This window comes from Vanellus vanellus (genome assembly GCF_965231255.1).
Source record: "Vanellus vanellus genome assembly, chromosome: 2".
Taxonomy (NCBI): Eukaryota; Metazoa; Chordata; class Aves; order Charadriiformes; family Charadriidae; genus Vanellus; species Vanellus vanellus.
The window spans coordinates 40641564-40663407 of record NC_138906.1 but is presented as its reverse complement, the minus strand read 5'-3'; the positions used below and the strand labels follow the sequence as shown (position 1 = coordinate 40663407).

General features: G+C 37.3%; 1 protein-coding gene across 1 annotated transcript in view; it reads left to right on the top strand.

Moving 5' to 3' along the window:
- The window catches only part of TBC1D5 (TBC1 domain family member 5), a gene marked incomplete at its 5' end in the record, with an annotated part of 192604 nt that overhangs the window by 120497 nt on the left and 50263 nt on the right, over positions 1-21844 (top strand). Inside the window, 2 exons of the mRNA XM_082479097.1 lie at positions 12558-12643; positions 17217-17479. Of these exons, the coding sequence (XP_082335223.1) occupies positions 12558-12643; positions 17217-17479 (349 nt within the window). The remainder of the gene's footprint in view (positions 1-12557; positions 12644-17216; positions 17480-21844) is intronic.

The following is a 21844-nucleotide window of genomic DNA, read 5'->3' as shown; positions in this document are numbered from 1 at the left end:
CCACGGAATAGAAATACACATCTCCGCAGCAGCTGAAAACAAGTTAATGCACCTGTCTCTGAAGGGGGGCCTGAGAGATACTAATTTTACAGGCGTGAGTATGGATCAGTGCAGAATAATTGAATTTCAGCCTTTTCTGCATTCGACTAGCTCCAGTTCTTAGCAAAATGTACAACGAAAAGCTCAAACCAGTGTTGTTTTCTTTGCATAGGGTGATAAAGTTAACCTGCTTAGCAGAGTATTTGTTTCAAATTTCTAATCTTTGAATGGATAATTACCTCAATTATTTATAAGAAAGTACCTTCTATGCACTTATAGTCCTTCTGAATATAGAAGTAGAACTTCTTATGGGAGAATGGGCTATTAAAACTATGTATATGTGAAATGAGAAAATAAGGGAAGTTTTTTTTTGTGTATATCCTAAAGCATTTACTGAAGGTGTGTCTCTGTGTATTTAATAGCCCAGGAGTGGCTAATTTTCTTCATTTTTTTCCTTATCAAAACCATTGAGCATGTTAATTTTCAAAGCAAGGCTGTGAAATTAAGAAGTAGAGATACGAAGATAGGGCAGTGGAAAAATATAAAGTGATTAAAAAACATAGTTCTAACTAGAGTTGTTCAAATAAAAAAAAAAATTAAAAAACCCAATTAGAAACAAAAGTCATAGAAAATGTGAACATATTGTGTTCCTTAAATAACCAGATGTTCTTTCCTTCCTGAAGGCAGCCAGGGCTAGGAATAAAAGGTTTAAAACTATTGTTTTAAGTTAACTGTGAATTTTGCAAATCTGTTTTCACCCTTTAGCAAATAAAATTCTAATACAGCAACATAAGCAAAGTCATTTTCATCTTTGGGTGTTCTTATTTGTATGTTGTTCTGTGTTGAAGTGTTAACCTTATCACAATGACTTATTACAAAACTAAAGCACTACATAGAATATTACAGTTTTACATTGCATACTAAGAACCTGGCAGCCATCCTTTGTCTGAAGTCTTGCTGTATTTATTCTTAATATTTTTGTAAAATAAGTTTGCTTTCAGATACGTTAGCGTAATGAGTTACCCGCTCGTTGAGCAAGCTAGTTAGGAGCTTAATTCAGTGGAGTCACCTTTTGTCATAAGCCATCGATTCAAAAAAAGAAGAAAGAAAGTGACTGTACTTGCTTGATGGGAATTAATTTGTTAGTTACACTAATAATCTAGTTACTGCTGCTGCTATTTTCTCAACATTGTATTTTAAGCTATTTGCTGACATTGAAAGTGGCCGTATAATAATATTAAATTCTAACTAAACCCGTGATGAAGCATACATGACATTTCAAAGAAGCCGTATTAGTTCGTCATGACTGAAATTACAGGTACTGCCAGAAAACTTAAGCAATAATATATGGTCATGATCACTCATATAAAGATTAGTCGGAGAAATCTGCATTCCAGCTTTTAACACTTTTCACAATCTGAGCAATAAGTGACAAGGGGAAAACACATTACTGAAATTTTGAACCAAACTCTTTGTACGTTTCTTTTCAGCTGAATTTTCTTCTTAAGTAGCTGCCACCGTCTCAGAGTTTTCTCCAAGCTAGTTTCATGTGCCTGAAAGGCTGTTGAGTTTCACTTTCTTCTTCTTCAGATAAATTCTTTTCTCTACACTCATTAACTGAGGTGCCGCTGCAGAGCTGCAACTGTCCTTTGAAAGCTGCCGTTATGTCAGTATTGTTTGTTTTGCGGTTTGTGGCAGGAGAAAAGCAGGTTTGGGGTTGTTTTGTTTGTTTGTTAGCATTGTGTGTGCAATCTGGCATTAATTACCTCTCTTTAATGACCAGATTGCAGCCAATGAGAAGTTGGGATCTGGCGGTGTCTGGGCATTAGCAGCTCATTAATTTGTACCTGCACACATTGAGCGGGGTGCAGAGTCCATTTTGTTAGAGGGGTACCAACAAGGGGGGGGGGGGGGGGGGGGGGGAACAACAACTGTTTGCTCTTTGCTTTTTATTTTCGATCATGAAGAATGTGACTGATTTTTCAGGAGATTCGCAATTATACGTCAGGGATTTGGGGTTGTATGAAAAGTAAGTATCGGAATTCTGGAGTAATGGATATCCCAATGCAGTATGAGCTGGAGGTACAAGTAAGGTCACTTACGCTTTAAAGGACAGTTGCCTTGACAGGGGATGGGACTGAGAAAGGAAACAAGGTTTTCCAGAAAAGCTAAGTACATGTCTTTTCATCTGGGAGGAAAGGAATTAGGAGAAACAAAAAAGAAATGCATTTACTCACAGTGATTCACAGAGAATTTCTATTTGCCTTAATTTCTGAAGGATTAAGATCTTGGATGTTTAATGCAACATAGATAGATTTTTATGAAGAAAAATGTGTCAGGATCTTCAAATTGACCCCAGGTTTTATAACCACATTCAAGTCCTTGTAATGAACCCAAGCATTTTGGTGGTCTAAACTCCCCATTTGCAAATACAATACAGTTAGATGTGATCTAAACACCTCATCTCGAAAAAATTGATGTTTTTTCTGTAACTGCGTGCTAAGCTTTTTAACGTGGACGTGTACAACTACCAATTACATATATTTTACATGTAAAAGCCACAATATTAACTTGTTCTTTGTTTATGTTCGTGTTCTTAAAATCAGAAACTTTTGCTTTCCAAGGGGATAGGCCATGCTTTGTTTTAAGAATTATTGTTTTAAATATTCAGTAATTGTGTTTCATTAATAGAATAAGGTATGACAGGCAGCTATGAGTTTAATGATAAATTTATGTTCCTGTTCTTAAAATCAGAAACTTTTGCTTTCCAAGGAGATAGGCCATGCTTTGTTTTAAGAATTATTGTTTTAAATATTCAGTAATTGTGTTTCATTAATAGAATAAGGTGTGACAGGCAGCTATGAGTTTAATGATAAATTACTTGGAATAACCATGTTGCCATAGTACCACATAAAAATAGTAAGTGTACCATGAATTAAAAATCTTCTTCATTTTTGTACATTTGTTTCAAAACTTTCATTCCCAGGGCACCTATGCATTTTAAAATATAAAAAGGCTATGTGGTCAGTACTCATGGTACAATAACTTTCTCATCTCTCCCAAAGTTCATTGCAATTTCCCCTGCTACGTTAACCAGTTAGTTGCCCCACCATAAAATAGATACTTCTTCAAAGTATCCTGTATATCACAAGTAATATTTTCAGGAAAAAATCGTGGAAAGTGGTTGATTAGTCATCTAGTCAAGACTTTTCAAATGAGAAATCTTGCAAAATCCTTCTCATTCCCCAGTATCATATGTTAACACAGTAGTCATCACTCGAAGGAGAGAGATGATCTCGTAGATTGCCAACCACAATGCACTTTCCAGTATTGCTCTCTTTAGTGTCGTATGCACAGGCCAGTGATTTGGTTAAGAACCCACAAGTATTGTATCAATGCAAGTTAAGTAGCCATTACATTAAAATATTTCAGGCTGAGAGAGTTGGGGTTGTTCAGCCTGGAGAAGAGAAGGCTCCAGGGACACATTATAGCAGCCTTCCTGTACCTAAAGGGGGCCTACAGGAGAAACTTTTTACAAGGGCATGTAGTGATAGAACAAGGGGGGAATGGCTTCAAACTGGAAGGGGGTAGATTTAGATTAGATATTAGGAAGAAATTTTTCACTTTGAAGGTGGAAAGGCACTGGAACAGGTTGCCCAGAGAAGCTGTGGAAGCTCCAACTCTGGAGGTGTTTAAGGCCAGGCTGGACGTGGCTTGAGCAACCTGGTCTAGTGGGAGGTGTCCCTGCCTATGGCAGGGGGGTTGGAACTAGATGATCTTCAAGGTCCCTTCCAACCCACACCATTCTATGATGATTCTGTGAAAATGGTGGGAAATAATACAGAATAAAGCAAAGCTTCCTGAACAGTGACACCTCTTATAGTTAAGACAAAGCTGTGCCACCGGCCAGGTGGTGCAGAGGCAAAGGACTTGTCCCAGTTTTGTGTAGGGCTGAGTGAGATGCTGCTGCAGTCCACTCTCCCAGCACTGAGAGCAGAGCCTGGCAAGGAGGACGCATTGAGTCTGTTGTTCTCGTTGCCAGTCTTGTGGGACCCAGCAGGAGAGCTGCTGGCCTGGAGGGCGGTCAGGAGTTGGTGGTGTGGCTGATGATTTCTGGGTGGGTGGAGAGGTGCAGAGTCTTTCAGAGGAGACAGCGAAAGGCGAGTTAGCAACCATTGTTCCTACTTTCAACTAATATTAAAACAGGTATATAATAGTGTTGTATAGAACAGTAACATATGCGTTATTCAATAAATAGTCAAGACAACTACTTGCTGATCAGTCACCTGGACTAAGAATTGCAAACACAAGAAAAAAGAAAAGTGTTTGCATTTTTTAATCTTCTCTGCATATTTCATAATTACGCCTCTTACCAAGGTGTCTTCCCTATTTATCAGGAAGAGAAGGCATGAGATGCAGCAACATCATGTTCAGGCCAGTGGGGCGATCGGGGAAAATTTAGAAATAGGGAAGGAATGATTCTCTTGTGCTGAGCAGCACCCCTGATAACATTCCCTGGGAATTCGTAAGGGCTGTCATGTTGAGGGCAAGTACTTCAGAGAGGCAAGATGGAAAAGAAAGTTGTTATTGGAAGCCAAAACTTTAAACTGTGCTTTCTCTTTGAGCAAGTTGATATCTTTAGTAGCAAAGTAAAAGCAATTCTGATTGTACTTGATGCTAAAGCAAGAAACCGAAGCACTCTAGGCTCTTAATTACTTTAGCTACCAATAAAACTTACTGCTTGTGAATTTCTTGGGGCTGTTTCTTTCTGGCTGATTGGTTTACTTCTGTTTAAAAAGTCATCTAAAGCTACTGACCCTCTCCTAAAGAGTAATGATGTTATTTATAAAATTACGCTAATAAAATGTATTTAACACTGTTAGAGTGAGGTGATTATGGTTTTTCTCGTGTGCAACCTGACAATTCAATTAATCACTTCTAGTTTGCAAGGTAGTTTATCAAAAGGAAGCACTTAAAACACTTAAAGCACTTTGATTCTACCTAATCAAAAGTTCTCCATATCATAATTTATTTATTTGACTAAAATTTGCAAAACACAAACTGTGAGTTATATAAAAATAGATTCGTAACTTTTCAATAATGTATGAAAGATTAGCTACTGAATCATATCCAATCTATTATGATGGAATTTATGTTCAATCTTATCTCATGTAAATGTAGATATACCGCTGGTGTATTGACATATTTTTGTAGTAAATATTAATGTATTAATTGTTGTATACAAAGCTATTTGAGTACAGTTGTATTGAGAACACTTCTCTGAGAGAGCAATGTACTTTCAAGAAAGAAATGGGAATGGTACGTTTTACCCCTTGCTGTAAGTTTTTATGGAAAATTAGGCTTGGAGAGCTGAGGTGGGACTCTTTGTCCTTTATCTTTTTAAGGAGCAGTAGTGTTCAAAATGGCTCTACAGTATCCTCATTATTGGAATCCCCAAAGGAAAGGAGTCGCTCGTCCCGCAGCACCGGGACCTTAGCTTCTCCCTGCGTTTTAGAGGAAAAGCCTTGGGTGTCACATTCCTTTTGCTGGGGTGTGCGCGTGGGGCTCTCTGAAAGAGCCTTTGTCACTCCCTTCGGGACCTTGTTCAAGTGTTTTACCGAGCACATTACGTGCGGAACATAAATTAATCTGGTTCTTATCCACGTAGCAGAAATAACCGAACAGCACCTTAAAATGTTGTTTTTTCCCTGGTATGTGAGATTTTTTGTGCACAGGCATGTATCTGGAGAAGATATAATGCTGTAAGTGTGGTGACAAGGGTTTTATCAGTATAAGCTTTGGATAACTGCATTACTCACAAAGCCATCAGTGAGTTATGCAGGTTGTCCAAAACGAGTGCCAATAAAACCATAATGTGGTAGCTTTTCTGTACATAAAGATGTCATATTTTAAATCGCATAATTTGGAGCATTCCGGGGTTTAAAGCGAGGCTTGCTGTGTGTTCCCTTCAAAAGCCTGGATCTTTCCTCCACAATGTTGTAAAACTCCTGTTCCTAACCGTGCGGGGCTGCAAGATGCCAGAGCATAAATCTGTCACGGGGTAGGGCTGAACACTGTCAGATTTATACCTCACTATTTAGTTAATTTACTTCTTAAAACCAAGGGTTCAGCTGAAAAATAGGCAACTGAATTAAGAGGCAGATTTAAAAGGTACTTAAGCGATTCTGTTGATGCAAGATGGGGATTTTACGCAGGTTGTGAACTTGAACGTTGGCAGATCGGACACTTTTTGTCTGGAATATCGATAAAAGCTGATTTGGTAGGATTTGATCTACCTGTTAAAATGCAATACGCTGTAAAACCATAAATGGAAAGAAAAAGAAAAAAAGCTTTCCAATTGGTTTGGACAAGAAGACAAAATATACAACTAGAAATTTCTTTCAGTCAAGTCACTGAAGCGGTTTTAAATTTCACTTGTCATTTTTTTCAGTTCATCTCTTGTCATAGAATGCCCATGTGAGAGAAAGCATGTGTGTATGAAGTTAAAAACAGACCATAACGCACAGTATTTAAAATATCTTCCTGGTATCTGAAATTTCTAGTTGCCAGGGGAATGGAGGGTTGTCACGTAACAAAACTGGAGATAATTTATTTCAGCTTGATCGGAGTTCGGGGGTTTCTTCCTGCCTTGACCCAATTAACTGAATTTTCTTTCCTTTTCAGTTCTTCCTGGGAATTTTTGTTGTTTAGATTAAAAAAAAAAAAAAAACACTCCCTAATTTTCTTTAGAAACAATTAAATATGATAATTCTTCATGCTGTTATTGCGTTGTAAATAATGAGTTCTGCGATTGAGACCCACGGCATCTTTCTGAAAGATGTAAACAGGAAGCATTATTCCCAGTTTGAGGATTATGGTGTTCCTTTGCCAACACCAGTATTAGTGCACGGGATCTCCTGACTCCTGTGATTAAAGGAAGTTCTTTATTAGTTCTGTGCAGGATACCCTTCACGTTTGCTACTTTCATACATAGGGTTGATAGATGCAGACTATCAACCTATGTTTTGGACTTGAACCACTTCAGAATTGGCAATAGCACATTATGTCCTCTAATGTATCACTGGTGGGTTTTTTTCTTTTTAGTGAGCATTTAACTCAGTGGTTCGTAGGTGGATGGAATACCTTTTGTGCTCCAGCAGGTTGCTTGTTCTGCAGAAGGTGTAACTAGGGAGGAGGAAAAGTAGAAGGTGGAAGGAAAGGTTTGTTTGGGGAATGGCATTTGTTTTGGGTGCTCTGGAGTTTGGGGTGGGTTGGGTGGTTAGTATACAAAATATTGTGGTATGTTTATGTAATGCTAAGCCATTGCTTTTACTGTCTAAGTCTAGTCACAGAGTGGAGACAGCTGCTGGGATACCTGACTGAAGAATAAAGAGAGGAAAGGTGAAATTCTCTGTGCAGCTAGGCTATTAGGTAGTCATTAGTATGCACTTCATATTAATTATTAGTGCCTAATACAAAAACTGCTGCCAAACTGAACAAACTGTATTCCTTATCCACATCTCAGCTGCTGTATTTTAGCTCTGTTCCCAGTCCAAATTTTTGCCATGTTTGTGTCATCTTTATTGAAGAAAGAAATATAGGTGATCTAGAAGGAAAAGGTAAACCTTTGCTGAGCTTCCAGTCATTGCTGAATATAGAGTCATATGCTCCTCCAACTTTATTGGAAACAAATGAAAGGACAAAAAAAAGACTTTTAATACAAAAAAAAAATAGGCTGTACAGGAATTATGAAAAAAATCCAGTATTCCCCTGTCAGCTGAAGAGGGTAAAAATGAGCAAACTGGTTCCTTAAAAATACTTGTTTAAATAAAAAGAACACTGCATCATTATCCTTCTCTTTTTTTATATATGTTTAGTTCAGTCTGTTCTTTGGTTTAGGCTTAAAATATTATTAATTTAGAAAAATAAAGATATACGTTTGGCAGCATTTGTTTAATATATTGAAAAAAACCAAACCCTAGTTTCAAAAAATCCCGTTTGGCACTAGTGAGATGATTATTTTGGTAAGCCTATTGCTGCGTGTATGTATAATTCACTGCTGCTGTTTTGTTTGGTTTTTTCTCTGTTGCATTTAGGTTGTCTAGTTTCAGATACAATCTATTAAGTGGAGCATTTTTCAGTAGCTGAGGTTTTCCCACCTGTCTACCCTAAAACACCTGCAACATATGTTTGTGTAACCCTGCAATGCTTTGTGGTTTGGGCCTTGAGAAATTCCCCCAGAGCTTTTTGCTTATAAACAGCTGAGCAATTCATTTCTCTAATGACGAGTGCTTTTCCCTTGGCATTGAGGCAATAGCATGTTCGCTAAAATAAGTCTCATTTTTCATCAGACATATTGAAAATCTTTTTTCATTGTTGTCTCTTATTCTGAACCTTCCGATTTTGCACGAGATTGTATTTGATTTTTTTTTTTTTTTCTGTTAATAATACGGGGGGAGGGCGGGGGGAGTGGAAATACCTCAACAAAGAAGAAAACAGAGTGTTGTAGAGATTCCTCCACTTGCACCTGCGGGTAAACTTTTACAAATAATGTGTATTCAAATGGTGAAACCTTACATCGCAGCAGTAACCTGGTTTTCCTGGTGTGTTGTTAGAACAGTCCGCCTGTGACTTCTGTCACGCACAAGCGTGCTTTGCTATATCATATCTACTCCGTGGGCAACGTGACGCGATATGTCTCCGGAGGCCAGGGAGGAAAAGGGTTATACTAGGGAATCTGAGCATATGGAGCGCGATCCTTAGCTGGTGGGAATTGTATTTCAGCAGTTTATGCAAGTTTAGGGAATGTCTGCCGCGTTCGGTGTGATTCTGACTATGGCCTCAGCCCCCGGCCTAGGAAAGAGCAGGTGTGGGTATAAATTAACTCGGCCCCGTGTCTCTGGAGGAGAATAAAGACAAATAGAAGGTCCCCAAGAACCTCCTGCCAGCCGTGGGCATTGGAGTGAGTCAGTCGGGTGGTGGCTGAGAACAGAAGCAGGAGGAGGGCACATAGGACTTCAGCAGGCAAATGGGGGTTGGGGGCATCTTTTAGGAAAGGAAGGGCTCAGGGGCGGGAATACCTCAGAGATACCTGAAGCATTTTAAGGCATCTCTTCCCTTTGGGCTGCGGCTAATACATTTTGAAGAGGTGAAGTCCAAAATCACATCAATTTCTATGTGTGCTTCTGTATCTGAATTTCATACATTGTCCTTTTAAAAGTATACGTTGGGCATTTTCTACCAGTTGAAACGAAGCTTGCTCTAGCGAGAAATTAAGATCAGAAGAATTATAAAACCAACAGACTGCTCTTACAAAATGGGTGTGGGGAAGAGGGATTGCTAGTATTGGCACAGGCAGCTTTTCTCTCCAATTTCTGCACTTTCTTTTCCTTAGAAGGGGAAAAACATAAATGTGTTGATCTGTATAACGTCCTTACACAATTTTATAGGGGGATTCAGCAAACTCCTAATTTGAAGGGCTGATTCACTGTCATTTTAACATTATCCTTTTCAGAAAAAAAAAAAAAAGATTTTATCTGAGGTACTATTCAAAATACTTACATGAATTGAAAAAGAAAAGGAAAAACTTTATTTGCTTAAGTAATTAAAAATACAAGTAGAATCATTCCAAATTGCACTCTGCAGGAAAAAAAAAATGTGGTTACTGTGAACGTTTTAAGCAGAGCTGTGTTTCGCTGTAAATAAATTTGTTTAGTCTTCAATCCTAATACATGGAATATAATATAGGGGACAGCTCAAATCAGGTGCTTACAGAGAGGGTTTAAAATTCATAAGGAAGAGACATTGTAATCATGTAGGTTTTCCTTTCTGCTTCTTATATTTAACTTACTGAAATGGTTAAGAAGAATATAAAATTTAAAAGACAATTACAATGACATAAAGATCATAACCTTCATAAAACCATATTTTTTGCTGTCTGAATTTCAGTTTTCAGAAGTATTTAAAATTTCTGTGTTGATACTTCACAGATGCTCGTCTGCTAACGTATATGTCTGGTTGTTTTTTTGTAAATAATGAAATTTTCTAAAAGGATATCTAGTGTTACAAAAGGAGTTGCAGCAGTAACCCTTAGTATTTACTGTCTTGCATTTCTAATGTTGTTTTTTCAACAGCATTCTTTCTGAGGGCTTTTTTTTCACTGCATGTAATAGTACTTTAAACTGCTTCTTCCTTTGATACCTTTAAACCTCATAGGAATTTAAATAGGCCCCTGTGAAAGTAATGCTTGAGCCTCATTCATATGTTCGAGTTAGATCATTATTCCTATTAATGGCTTTAAGTGCTTAGATAGTAGATCAGCCTTTCGTGTCTTGAATTGCTTGTCATTTCTGCATAAATATGTTTCAAGATACCGTTGCACATGATCTTTTCCTCTTTTTTATTCAGAAGCAATGTGTAATAATCCTTTTTTTATTATTTATTTATTGAGTGGTGGAAAAGAAATCTCAATGTTTTTGCTAAGTTTAAAATATATACTGAGCTAATGGAAACAAATTGCAAAACTGGCTAGCGTCTGGTAACCTGAATTTTTCAAAGGGCTGTCTTATGACTTAGGAGTGTCTGTTATTTTAACCGTCTCTTACTCTTCCACCTTGTTGAAATGGTCATCAGGACAGGTAAAGAAAAAAGTTATTTAATTAATGGAAGAAAAGTTACGCTGTTTGACTACTTGCATAGTAGTCGCAGGACCATCAGTTATCCTCATCACGTCAGTTTGGATTTGATTATCATAGAAATGCATTGAATTACCAAACTAGAGCAATAGTAACTAAAGCTGATTCATTGTTATTGCTGTCAGTTGATGAGGACTGACTTACAAGCCATATGAATGGGTAGAGTTATGCAAATATTGTTTTTATAACTGGAGAAGAAAAACGTAGAGCAGCCATTACAATGTGGGTGGTAGGATAGATGAGGTTTTTTTTTTAGTGCTTGTCTAATAGCTTTTAGTTGTTTCATTTTTTAATGAACGTTACAAACAGGATATATTTTTTAAATGTTTAATGTGTTTCCAGAGAAAGAAAATGAGACATTTCATACAAGATTAAGTCTGACTGCAGGAAACAACCTGGAAATTCCCAGCCTTAAATTTGACCCCACAAATCATCCTGGCCTTTGAAATCTACCACCTCTTTAAATCTTCTTCTCTGCTTTTGTGCATGTGCAATATTTTGGTCTTTCACATGCAACTCCTATGTCCTCCTCCAAAAATAAGGTTCCCAAGGAAGGAGGGTTTTCTGCAGTTATGTAAAAAACAAGAGCATAAGACTATGGATACTGCAGTCTATAATGAAATCTGGAGGGCAAAAATACAACATGTAAAACTGAAACAGCTGAAGACTGACTCCATCAGGAATATAATGTACTCTCACCTGTGAATGACTGTTTCAGAAAGGTTGTTGCGTAGTTTATTAAAACTATATTTACTACCAGCAGGATTCAAGAAGGCAGATCAGAATATAAGGCAACAGCCTATGAATTAATAAACCTTTAAAGTAAATACTTGGAAATTATTTAGATCTGTTGTGTGCAACATACTTGATCATTATGCAGAAATTTTCCATTTTATTTTCTCTTACACTAGGAAAAAAAACGTTTTTTATATATATATTTTTTTGTGTGTTTTGTTTTTTTAAGATCCCCTCTGTACCTCTCTGTTATTTTGGTTTCATCTGTGTGCAGATTTTTTTTTTTACTTAAAAAAATTTACTTCCCCGTCCAAATAATGTCCTTCAGGATGCATTTGTTCGATCAAGATACTTTATGCATATACTGTGGTCTACACTTAATCAATGCTCAGTGGATTATTAGATCCAAAAAGGATGATTTCAGAACTACTGAAGACAGCTTCAGTGAAATAGTTCCATTGTAGCAGAGGTGGAGGCTAACAAGTGGCTTCTGGTTTCAATATTAATTATATGCATTTTATTATCGGCTTTATTCGTGGCCTCTGTTTTGAGTAGGGTGAAATTTGGAGAGAAAAAAGGCTCCGTGTGCCATCTAGTGGCAGTGATCAGGTTGTCTCCCTAAATTTAATTTCTCTGCTTAACCGAGATGCTGCTACTGATGCGTTCAGTTCAAAATGTTATCTATAGTTTCTCCTTACTATTACCATTTTCTTTAAAAACATATGCTTGGAGGTGGTAAAATTCTATACCTGAGCTAAAGGAAGAACTCGTATCCGTAGCTGAACTTTTCCAGGAATTATGGATTTAGTTAGAAATGTTACCGTTACAGCCGACAGCCCCATGGCTGTGCGGAAGAACACGGTTTTCTGTGGGCATGGGCTGGTCTTCCTGGTACCAGTTGGTATTATTTTAATTATTTTAAGACTTCAGTTTTATGTAACTGGCATTACTGCCTTGAGAAACCAAGATCCTGAGAAAACAAATTATTCTTTAAATTTCTAATCTGCATTAATAAGCATAGTTCTTGTCTCTGCTTTAAATCTCTCAGAAAATTCCAATAAGGTACTAGTATTTTTTTTCTTTTTTTAGAGAAATCCAAGACCAGTGACTCATCAATTCCAACAAAATTTAGATTATTACAAAGCACGTGGAGCAGACTTGATGAACAAAACCCGGTAAGCTATTTCTGAATATGTGTTCACTGCACTAAGACCTTACATAAACAAAATGTTTCATATGTTGCTTTTATCCCAAACAGGAATTAAATAAGCAGTATTAGAAGCACGTGTGTTTATTTCATGACATTTATTTTGAATCTTCACCTTGCCTATTATTACAAGAAAAATGAAAATTTTACAGATAGTGTTGCAGTCAGCTCGCTGGCATTTTTTTAAGGCTAAGGACATTCATACACCATGACGTGCATACGAAAATTAGGGGGTAAAACGTTGCCAATGTGGGGTTTGTAGCTGTACTACTTCCCATAACGCATCTAATCGCAATCTGGAGTATCCACGTCCCAGAAGCTGTGTAAGTTAAATTGAATTAATGTAAATCCAGTTTGAAGTACTTTTTACTAAACCTTTTGGTGACATTCCTCCCTTGTTTTAGAAACGGTTTGTATCGATACCACTTAAATTCCTTGTCAAGCCCGTTTTATCTGGTGGTCATGAGCATAGAGGTGCCTGTGGTCTTAAAATGGATAAAGGAGCAGAAATGAAAGCTGAGTAGAATGACTGCAAAAGTGTCTTAGTTTTTTTTTTAAACTAGGCTTTTAAGTTGAGGAAGGGTGTCAAAATTTACTGCATTCTAATGCATTATCATAATGTTTTTGCGTTTTTATTCCTTTTAAAAAATGGTCTCACGAGTTGCCTAAACTTGAAAAATCAGTGATTCGAAAATTCGAAAAGAAACATTTCCAGGATTTTGAAAAAAAAAAAAAAAAAATAATCATAAAGCCCAAACAAGAATGATACCTGCTGGAAACCTAAATTCTATGGAAGCAAATGTCCGTTAAATCTGTGTAGGAGTATAAATTCATTGCACACTTATGTACAGGATACATACCAAGGGAGAGGAGAAATTGTTTAGAATAGTTCAGATAGAGGAATAACTGGGATAAATTTATCTCAACACGGGAACATTTAGAGTAGGTCAAATGTGCTAAATCTGTTTAAGATTGGACTAAAAAGAGAACTGGAAAATGTAACATTAGGAAATATTTCTGCAGTGAGCAGAGAGATGGATTGGATGAGCTACTAGGTCTTTTTCATCTTTAATTCCACAGACTCGATGATATATTTTAAATATCTTCACAAATCTCTAATATATATTGCTTATTTTATCACATATAAAACTTTTTAATCCATCATATTCATATATTTGTCTCTCATCTCTTATAATGGCTACTTACTGAAGAGAGAAATGCCTTTGAATAAGGCTTGCTTAAAACAAAACATTTCCATCTTAGCAGAAAACTGCAGAGATTGAATCATCTTCCTACTGCTAGTTTAAAAATACACCATTCACAGTCAAGGTCAATGATGCTTATTGTGATGAAACAAAATTGTTTGCTTCATAGATGGAATTCACGTCTCCTTGATACTCATATTTTTAAACTGATGCCTTACTTTTAAATGCATCTGCTGATAACTCTACAACATAATCAATCAGCATTTTTCTTCTAATTGTTGTGCATGTCTGGTGTGTTTAGATGGCTAAAATGTAGACATTGATCCGTGTTTAATGGCTGTAATCATCCTTTGCATTAATATATCAGACATGTAAATGGTAAGAAATAGATACATTGTTCTTATTTTCCTGAACTTCAGCTCCGTTTTAACCTACCTCCTCCAGAGAACGAGCACCTCGCTATTGTTCATTTTCTGAAGCTGTGATTCAGAGAAACTGCACAATAAATTTTACTTCGGAATACTTTTATTGAGACCACCTCTTGACCAGAAATTCAGATAGCATCACTATTTATTTTTCATGTATGTGTATACCTATGTGTTCTGAGCTGATCATTAGCAGTGTCAGTTCATAGCAGAGCCAAATCACATGTAGGTAATAGCAGCTGCAATAAATATCCTTTCTAGTTCTCAAATAATTATAAAACATTATTGCACGTTATTGTTGAAAGCATTTTTTAAAATAATATTTCAGACATAACAGCTTCGAGAAGATTTTTGGTGCGAAGTGATGTTTCTCAAAAAAAGTCTCTTTCCAACCATCTGAAAAATGCAAATAAACTAACTTCTGGTTTACATATATGTCAAAGCAGCAAACTAAGCAGTGTAGAAGGAAAACTGATACTTTTAATTAGGCAAAATATAGCTGAAAAAGAGAAACAAGAAAGAAACAAGCTGGTGGACACAAATACACAAGCCTCTGTGTAGCTTTGTCAGCTGCGTCTGTGGACCATCACAATTCCAATGATGCAGTTAGCTCAAAGCGTCCAGTGGCTTTGTTGCTTGGGTAGCCTGTCAGAGAAAAAGATTTACTTCCAGTAAATATTATTTTTTGTGTAAAGTCAAGGGGGGGTTTTAATGATTGTCAAGGCTGTAGACCTAGAGACAACAGAAACCTAGGACTCAACGTGCAAGCCATTATCTTCTTTCTAAGGTGATGTTTCAGGTGAGTGAGTGATATATACCATCCCAGTCTTGGTTGTTACTTTCAGTAGACCGAGGGAAAAAGAATATGCTCAATATACTCGAGTTTGGATTCTGAATCTCAAGCAAGTTATTACTGGTATGACCCATGAAATCAGTGACATAATTAGATTCATTGCAAGCTGTTGATAACTGATTGATATCTGCTAAGCCAGCATTTGGCATTTCTTCTTTCACCTTCAAAGCTATAATCTTTGTTTTCTGTCTGGAATGGAGAAGACATAAACAAAAGGCCCTGTGCCGACTCTTCTGATGCCACATATATGTGATGGATAGAAAAAATCCCTTTTTTTCCCTTAAATGTCTCTGCAATACCTTGCAGAATAATAACTGAATCTGCTAGGTAGTAGTCAATTAAAATTTAATGGTGATGTTTCTCATGTCCTCGTCTTTAAAATCATTAGGACCTATTCAGTTTGCTTTTGAAACGATTTGGGACTCCTGCAAGAGTATTTCATAGTTCTGAAGATGCTGACTTTGTAGTGACTTCGGCAGTCATTCTCAGGTGGCCACAGAAAGGCTTTTTGTAGTATCGGCAGCGGTCAGTAAAATGGGGAGACACAGAAACGTCCTGTAATTGTTATTCAGCAATCATTCCTTTCCAGCTTCCATAAATTGGGAAGCAGCGCTTTGTCCCAGTCTCTGCGCTGCTGTTCCTCCTATAAAATGCTACGTGCTGCCTTTCTTCATCGCCAGTATATAGCAGAAGGGCCCCATACGGCTTGGGGCTGTATCTCGTGAGTGTGCAGGCTCACGTAGTGTCTTCTGCTTTCTCTCATTTTAACTGTATCTATTCTGAATCTAAACAACTCAGCTGTTGTTATTTTCTGGATATGTTCTATATGTGTGAATGTGTTTATATTGTGTATTCTAAAAAAAAAACATTTCTGGAGACAAATGGGGAAATGATATGAAAAGCAAAATCAAAATTACTTTTCCAGGTGCCTGCGCAAGTTACAAGTCACCCATATTAATCCATTTGTAATTTATTTTTAGTTAAACTTCCCCAAAACATTGAAAAACTATTTTTTTCCCAGTACAATGATTTTATTGTTTTTAATTACATGTATTTCTTCAAATTTTTTGAAGACAGCTATTGATATCACTGAAGTACAGATCAGTACAATAAAACCTCAGGAGTGGAAAAGTCTCTGTGATCGTGATATATTTCTGTGAAGGCTATTTCAAGTATTAATTATGTAAAATTGAAAATATTGCATGAACAAATAGGAGTGGCTTTGCTGATCCCTGGGTTGCATGAACACTTCTACTGGGAATTAGAAGCTTCTTTGCCTCTTTATTGTAGACAGATTAAATGGTTCGACAATTCCTCATTCTTAATGTTGCATATAACTGAAGTGAATTAAATAGCCACTGTAGTTTAAAATAAAAAGTAACAATGGTAAGGATCATGATCCAGTATACATGTAATATCCTGAAGCCATTCTTCAGGCAAAATCACTTTTGAAATCAGGATTCCCGTTAAAAAGCGCTTGGTTTGAAATGGCTGGGCTGGGCAGAAGGTGAAGTAAAAGCAAGAGACATCTAACTCTGCCAGCCTTAAAATACAGTCTAGCGTTAGTTTTGCCTGGTGGAAAAATGTTTGGGTTTGAGTTATTTTAAACGTTTAAGAGAATTTAATCTAGCAGAAGTAAATATTAAAGCAGTCTTTGAAAGAAAAGTGCAAAAAGTCACTTTTATGAAGTTTTCAATGCTTTAGAGCCTGGATTGCTTTTTGCCATGTTTTCAATTTTTTTTTTTTTTTTTTTCATTTCAAAAGGCAAATTCAGAAAATCCATACAAACTTGCTTTGTTTGGGGTTGGTCTGCATTTTTCAGGGAGAAAGGGCCAAAAAAATTTGCCCGCTCCCAGTTGGGAAAAACTCGTGCCACATGCGGTCCCTGTGGTTCCTGTGCGTATTCCGGTGCAACTGTAGTGAAACGCCCTTTGTGTAATGTTCACATCTTGGATTCCCCCCCCCCCCCCCCCCCGTTTTTGGAGAACCATGCATGCATTGCTATGTCAGTCCAAACCGTTGGCAAGGATGTGATGATTTCTCCTCTTCTCTTTCCAGCGCCAGTGCTAAGGCTGCCCCACTGAACATTAACAAAGTCTCCAACAGCTTACTGAATTTTGGCCGAAAGCTCATTGCTCCGGCTATGGCTTCAGGCGGGGCTGTGGGCGCTCCTGCCGGCGGGAGCAGCTTTCCTCCCCCCGCAATGCCCGTCAGAGGCGCAGTGGAAACCCCCCAGCACCACCAGCACCACCAGCAGCACCACCAGGCACAGCAGCAGAGGATGATGAAGTCCGAAAGCATGCCAGTTCAGCTGGGCAAAGGTAATGGTGAAACGTGGGGCAGTGCCAACACAGAGGGAAGCTTTATGCTACGCCTTCAGGACTGAAGAAAGTCCTTTTATTGGTTTATATCTGTGGGTACACACTTGGAGGACACAGAAAAACCAGAATTTTGTTAAGCAGGATGTCTATGCTAAGTACAATGGCACATTTGCCATGTAATACAGAATTAAATGTTATCTTAAGAAGGGCATCTATGATAATTACAACAGCACGTTTGCAATGTAATACAGAATTAGATGTTATCTCAAGAATGTACAAATACTATAGGAAGTTTTGAACCTTTAAAAAAGTATTAACCAGAAATTGCATCAGATGTACCAACAAACTACTTCATTACCATAAACATTAGCCAATTAATTTTTCAGTCTTTTAAATACAACATATTTTTAAATGTAAAACTAATTTCATATCTTTTTTTTTTTTTCAGAATATTGGCACAAATCCCATGCATAACAATATTAGCTAAATACAAGTGAAGGAAGTTAGATCAATTACAGAGTAATTCTTAATGAATGAAATCTTATTCCCTTTAGAATGTGTAAAGCTTATTTGAGAAGTTACTTGAACAATAACATGTATTTGCCTTTTAATGATTTGTGATGGCCCTCTGCACTTTCTTTGTTTTGTAAATACTGCTTCTTTTTCTTGCGCCTTGTTTTTCTATTTCTCAAGGACAGTTTATTCAAACAACAAAGTCGCAGCTCAGCTTCAGTCGTTGTTTCCTGTACTCTGCTGGGCTCAGTGTGTGTTACTGCTTTTCATCTGCTGCTTCTAGCAACTCATCCTAAGTAGCGGTTATAAGTTTGAGGACTGGTGCTGGTTGCCCTGAGCTATTGCGTAGGATTGCGTCATATTTTTCACCAGATTTGAAAGTGTAAGAGAAGGGAAACAACACTTTGTAGCCGAAGTTGATGTTCTTCCTCTTTCGTGTTGCACCCATATGGTCCAAAGTTAGTCCTTTCATGATGCATCGCATCCCCAGCAGACGGTGAGGGAGCAGAATTGAAAGGTACCACCGTTCTTTTGAAGCAGAGAGGTGTAGACACTTCTGTGAGGGCCACTGCAGCTGCTTGGCAGAATCCAGATAAGGCAGCTTCTCTCAGAATCGTAGAGTAATCTCCAGCAAGGGTTTTACAGACCCCGATGCTGCAAACATGAGACTGAGACACAGTGAATCCTTCATGCAAAACCTGTTCACTACAGTGGAAGTAAAATTAGGTGTGGAAGGTAATTATTTCCACAATTTTGGACAGGCTCTTTTGTTTTCTTTTTCAAAAGAGTTTTCCATCATTCCCTTATCATATTGTTCTTTTTTTACCTTTGGGGTTGAAAAGTGGTCCTCGAACCGTTATTTTCTTTCCTTGCTTAATATGAAAAAATTGTAAAATTTGAAGCAACTTCTGTAGGTGGAATCAATTGTAGCTTAATCTTGATCTAGCTGGTCAAGGATGACCCTGTTTACACTTGTGTGTGATAACTAACGTTGCATCATCCCGAAGACCACCTGACACTTTCCATACAAGAATCAGAATAAGAAGTTGAAGTTATGTTTGGTCGTTGTCATGTACAAACTGTGCACATATTTCTGTGTCAACAGAAATATGGACGTTTGGTAAAGTTATTAAGAAATGAAGCAAATTAACAATGTAGGACACAAAGAATGTTCATGATAAGAGGAAATAAAACATACTGCAACGCTCCGGTATCTGCAGCTTCCTCTCATCCTATTCTGTCTATCCATATACGATACAACACTTGCAAAAGTAATTTAAAGGCAACAAAATATAAATATACTTTTTTGTTAATCATTTGAGGAGACAGTGAGTTTTAATGTACATATTAGTGCCATGCTTGTTGTTCCAGACCTGTATGGTTACGGCTATCTTGTCTGTAGTTGGCTAGACGTTGTGAATGATGGCAGCTAACTATGTTTGCAAGTGCTGTAATTTATATTTTTAAAGAGAAGCCCAAATGGCAACGGAAATATGAAGTATCTTATAGGCTGCCCAGTGAATTCTCTCTGAAGTAAGTTTAAATGGAGGATTAGCTTACCAAGAAAAAAATAAAAAAATCCCTATTTGCAATGACACTGTGGCAGAAAAAAAAAAGAAAAGACCCTTTTGAAGGATGATACAGATACCTTTGTAAACAATGCAGCACCATCTCCATCATGCCTTAAAAGTGAGAATAACTTCTCAACTTCTGTGCAGAAGGACAGTATCACCACTTCAACAAAGTGCTGTGCAGCATCTCCAGTGAATGAGGGCGCTCCCTGTAGCTCTGAGAAGTTGCAGGTACTTCTATCCCAGGCATTAGGATTTAGGATTTAGGACATAGTCACACCCTGAGAAGCTCTCATTCCACTCCTCCTGTTTGTGCTGAACTTTTTAAGTGCCCTTTTACCTTCTGCACTACTTTTTTTTTTTTTTTTTTTTTCCCCAAACTCTGGATTCTGCTCTAGCTTTTGAGTATCTAAAAGCTATTTGATGTGGTCTGTAACTATAACACTCCCAAGTTATTGATTAGCTGTCGCTAATTGCCTTCTAGTCTGTTCTTCACTGTGTTTTCAGCTCCCCTCAACCTTCTGGAGCTTGGTTGTTTAAATGAGGTAGGCAGAAGCACAGATTTAGGATTTAAATGGATAGACATTTGCACTTCCAGTTGGTCTAACACTCACAGATGCTCAGTTGGACAGTATAACAGACTGAAGTGCTGTAAATCTGACAGACATCAAATCAGTAAAGGAAGTTATCCATTTTTCTCATATCATATTAGTCCTTTCAGGTTTTGAATGCTCAAGTAGTGCTAGTAATTTAAATTAATATGTAGAAGGTTATAGGATTGAAGAAAAGAAACTAATTGCCTGTTCTACTTTTTTATTAAGTGTGAAGATGTCCTTGGTAACAAAATACCCTGCAGGACTGGCAAAATAACCCTATCCCAGCGTTAACAGCTCTGTTTAGACACAGGTACCGCTCACAAACCAGCAGCAGTGGCAGTTGTCATTCGTGCTGCCACCTCCAGGGGTAGCTTGTGCTGTGCTGTGTTGGTTTACATAATCGATAGTAACTATTTCTCACTCAGAAGTTTTGGTGCTTGCTGAATTTCTTTGAGAAAAAACTCATATAATTTAGATAATGTACATGGAAAAACAGCAGACTAATATTAAAAAACAGTAATAATTTTGCAAGCCTGTAATCCCAGGTGAGTCTTCAACATCACAAATCACAGTTGAACAAAGTATCCAGACACTTAATTGGAAATTCAGTTCCTCCTAATAATATATTAATCCCATTCAGCCTGTCCTCAGCACAGAAGATTGGGTATCATTACTGATTACTTATGCAAGGTAGCGGGCTAATAGAAAAGAGATTCAAATATTCTCTTGATCCTATACAACGAAGGAATACATTGGTACAAAGGTTACATTCAAGTCTTGAGTTCATTGGAATGTCAGTTGAGTTCATTGTCTTGCAAGATAGAAATACTGATAGTGAAAAAGTCTGGGAAAGAGTCTGGAAAAAATGCAGAATTCTTGCCCTTTGCATTCCACTGGATTCTAGAGCGTTCAGAAGCTGGATACTCTTTTTATTACCAAATGACACTGTGTTGCCAGAAAAAAAAAGCATGTCTCTTTCACTTCTTCCCTGATAGTGCCAGGTACAGTTTCTCTTCTAGGTCCTTTCACGCTGAAAGCCAAAAGGCTTTTGATTTGAATGCCGCTCTATCACAAGGACATGTTAGAGGACTGGTTTGAAGATGAAGTTCTGCCAAAACTGTGATCAGCTATTTAAAGAGTTTCCAGATTACTGTTTGTTTTTATGAGTTGATACTTCTGTGGTATTTGTTGTAACACAGATAGAATTTCCACAGTCACTGAATATGCCCTAAAGAAATGATCTCCATATTTAGGATTATTTATGAACTGTGTCTAGAAAATGAATATGCTTTTTCAGAAGGAAAAAGAAGTTGTCCTTACTGGTAGCAGAACTGAATAAAAATTAAAGTAACACATAACTGTAGATGTTCTTAGGTAATTATGAAATGTTATTGACAGTGAGAATATGATGTTCCCAAAGTAGCAGAATGACACTGCCAGTGTAAAGTACCAGAAAGAAATTGTTTTGATTGTTTTAGTTTAGAATTTGATATAAATCAACCTCTTAAAAACACTGCTCTTTTGCACGTGTCTGAATGCAGCATGTAATGCGCTGATTTATTAAAACTTCCAGTTTGTTTTCGCCTGCTCTTTACAGTATCGTTTGTGTTTAGAGCAGCATCTTCCCACAAACAAAAAACAAAAAAACAAAAACAAAACCCAAAACCAAAAACATGAAGTTGCAG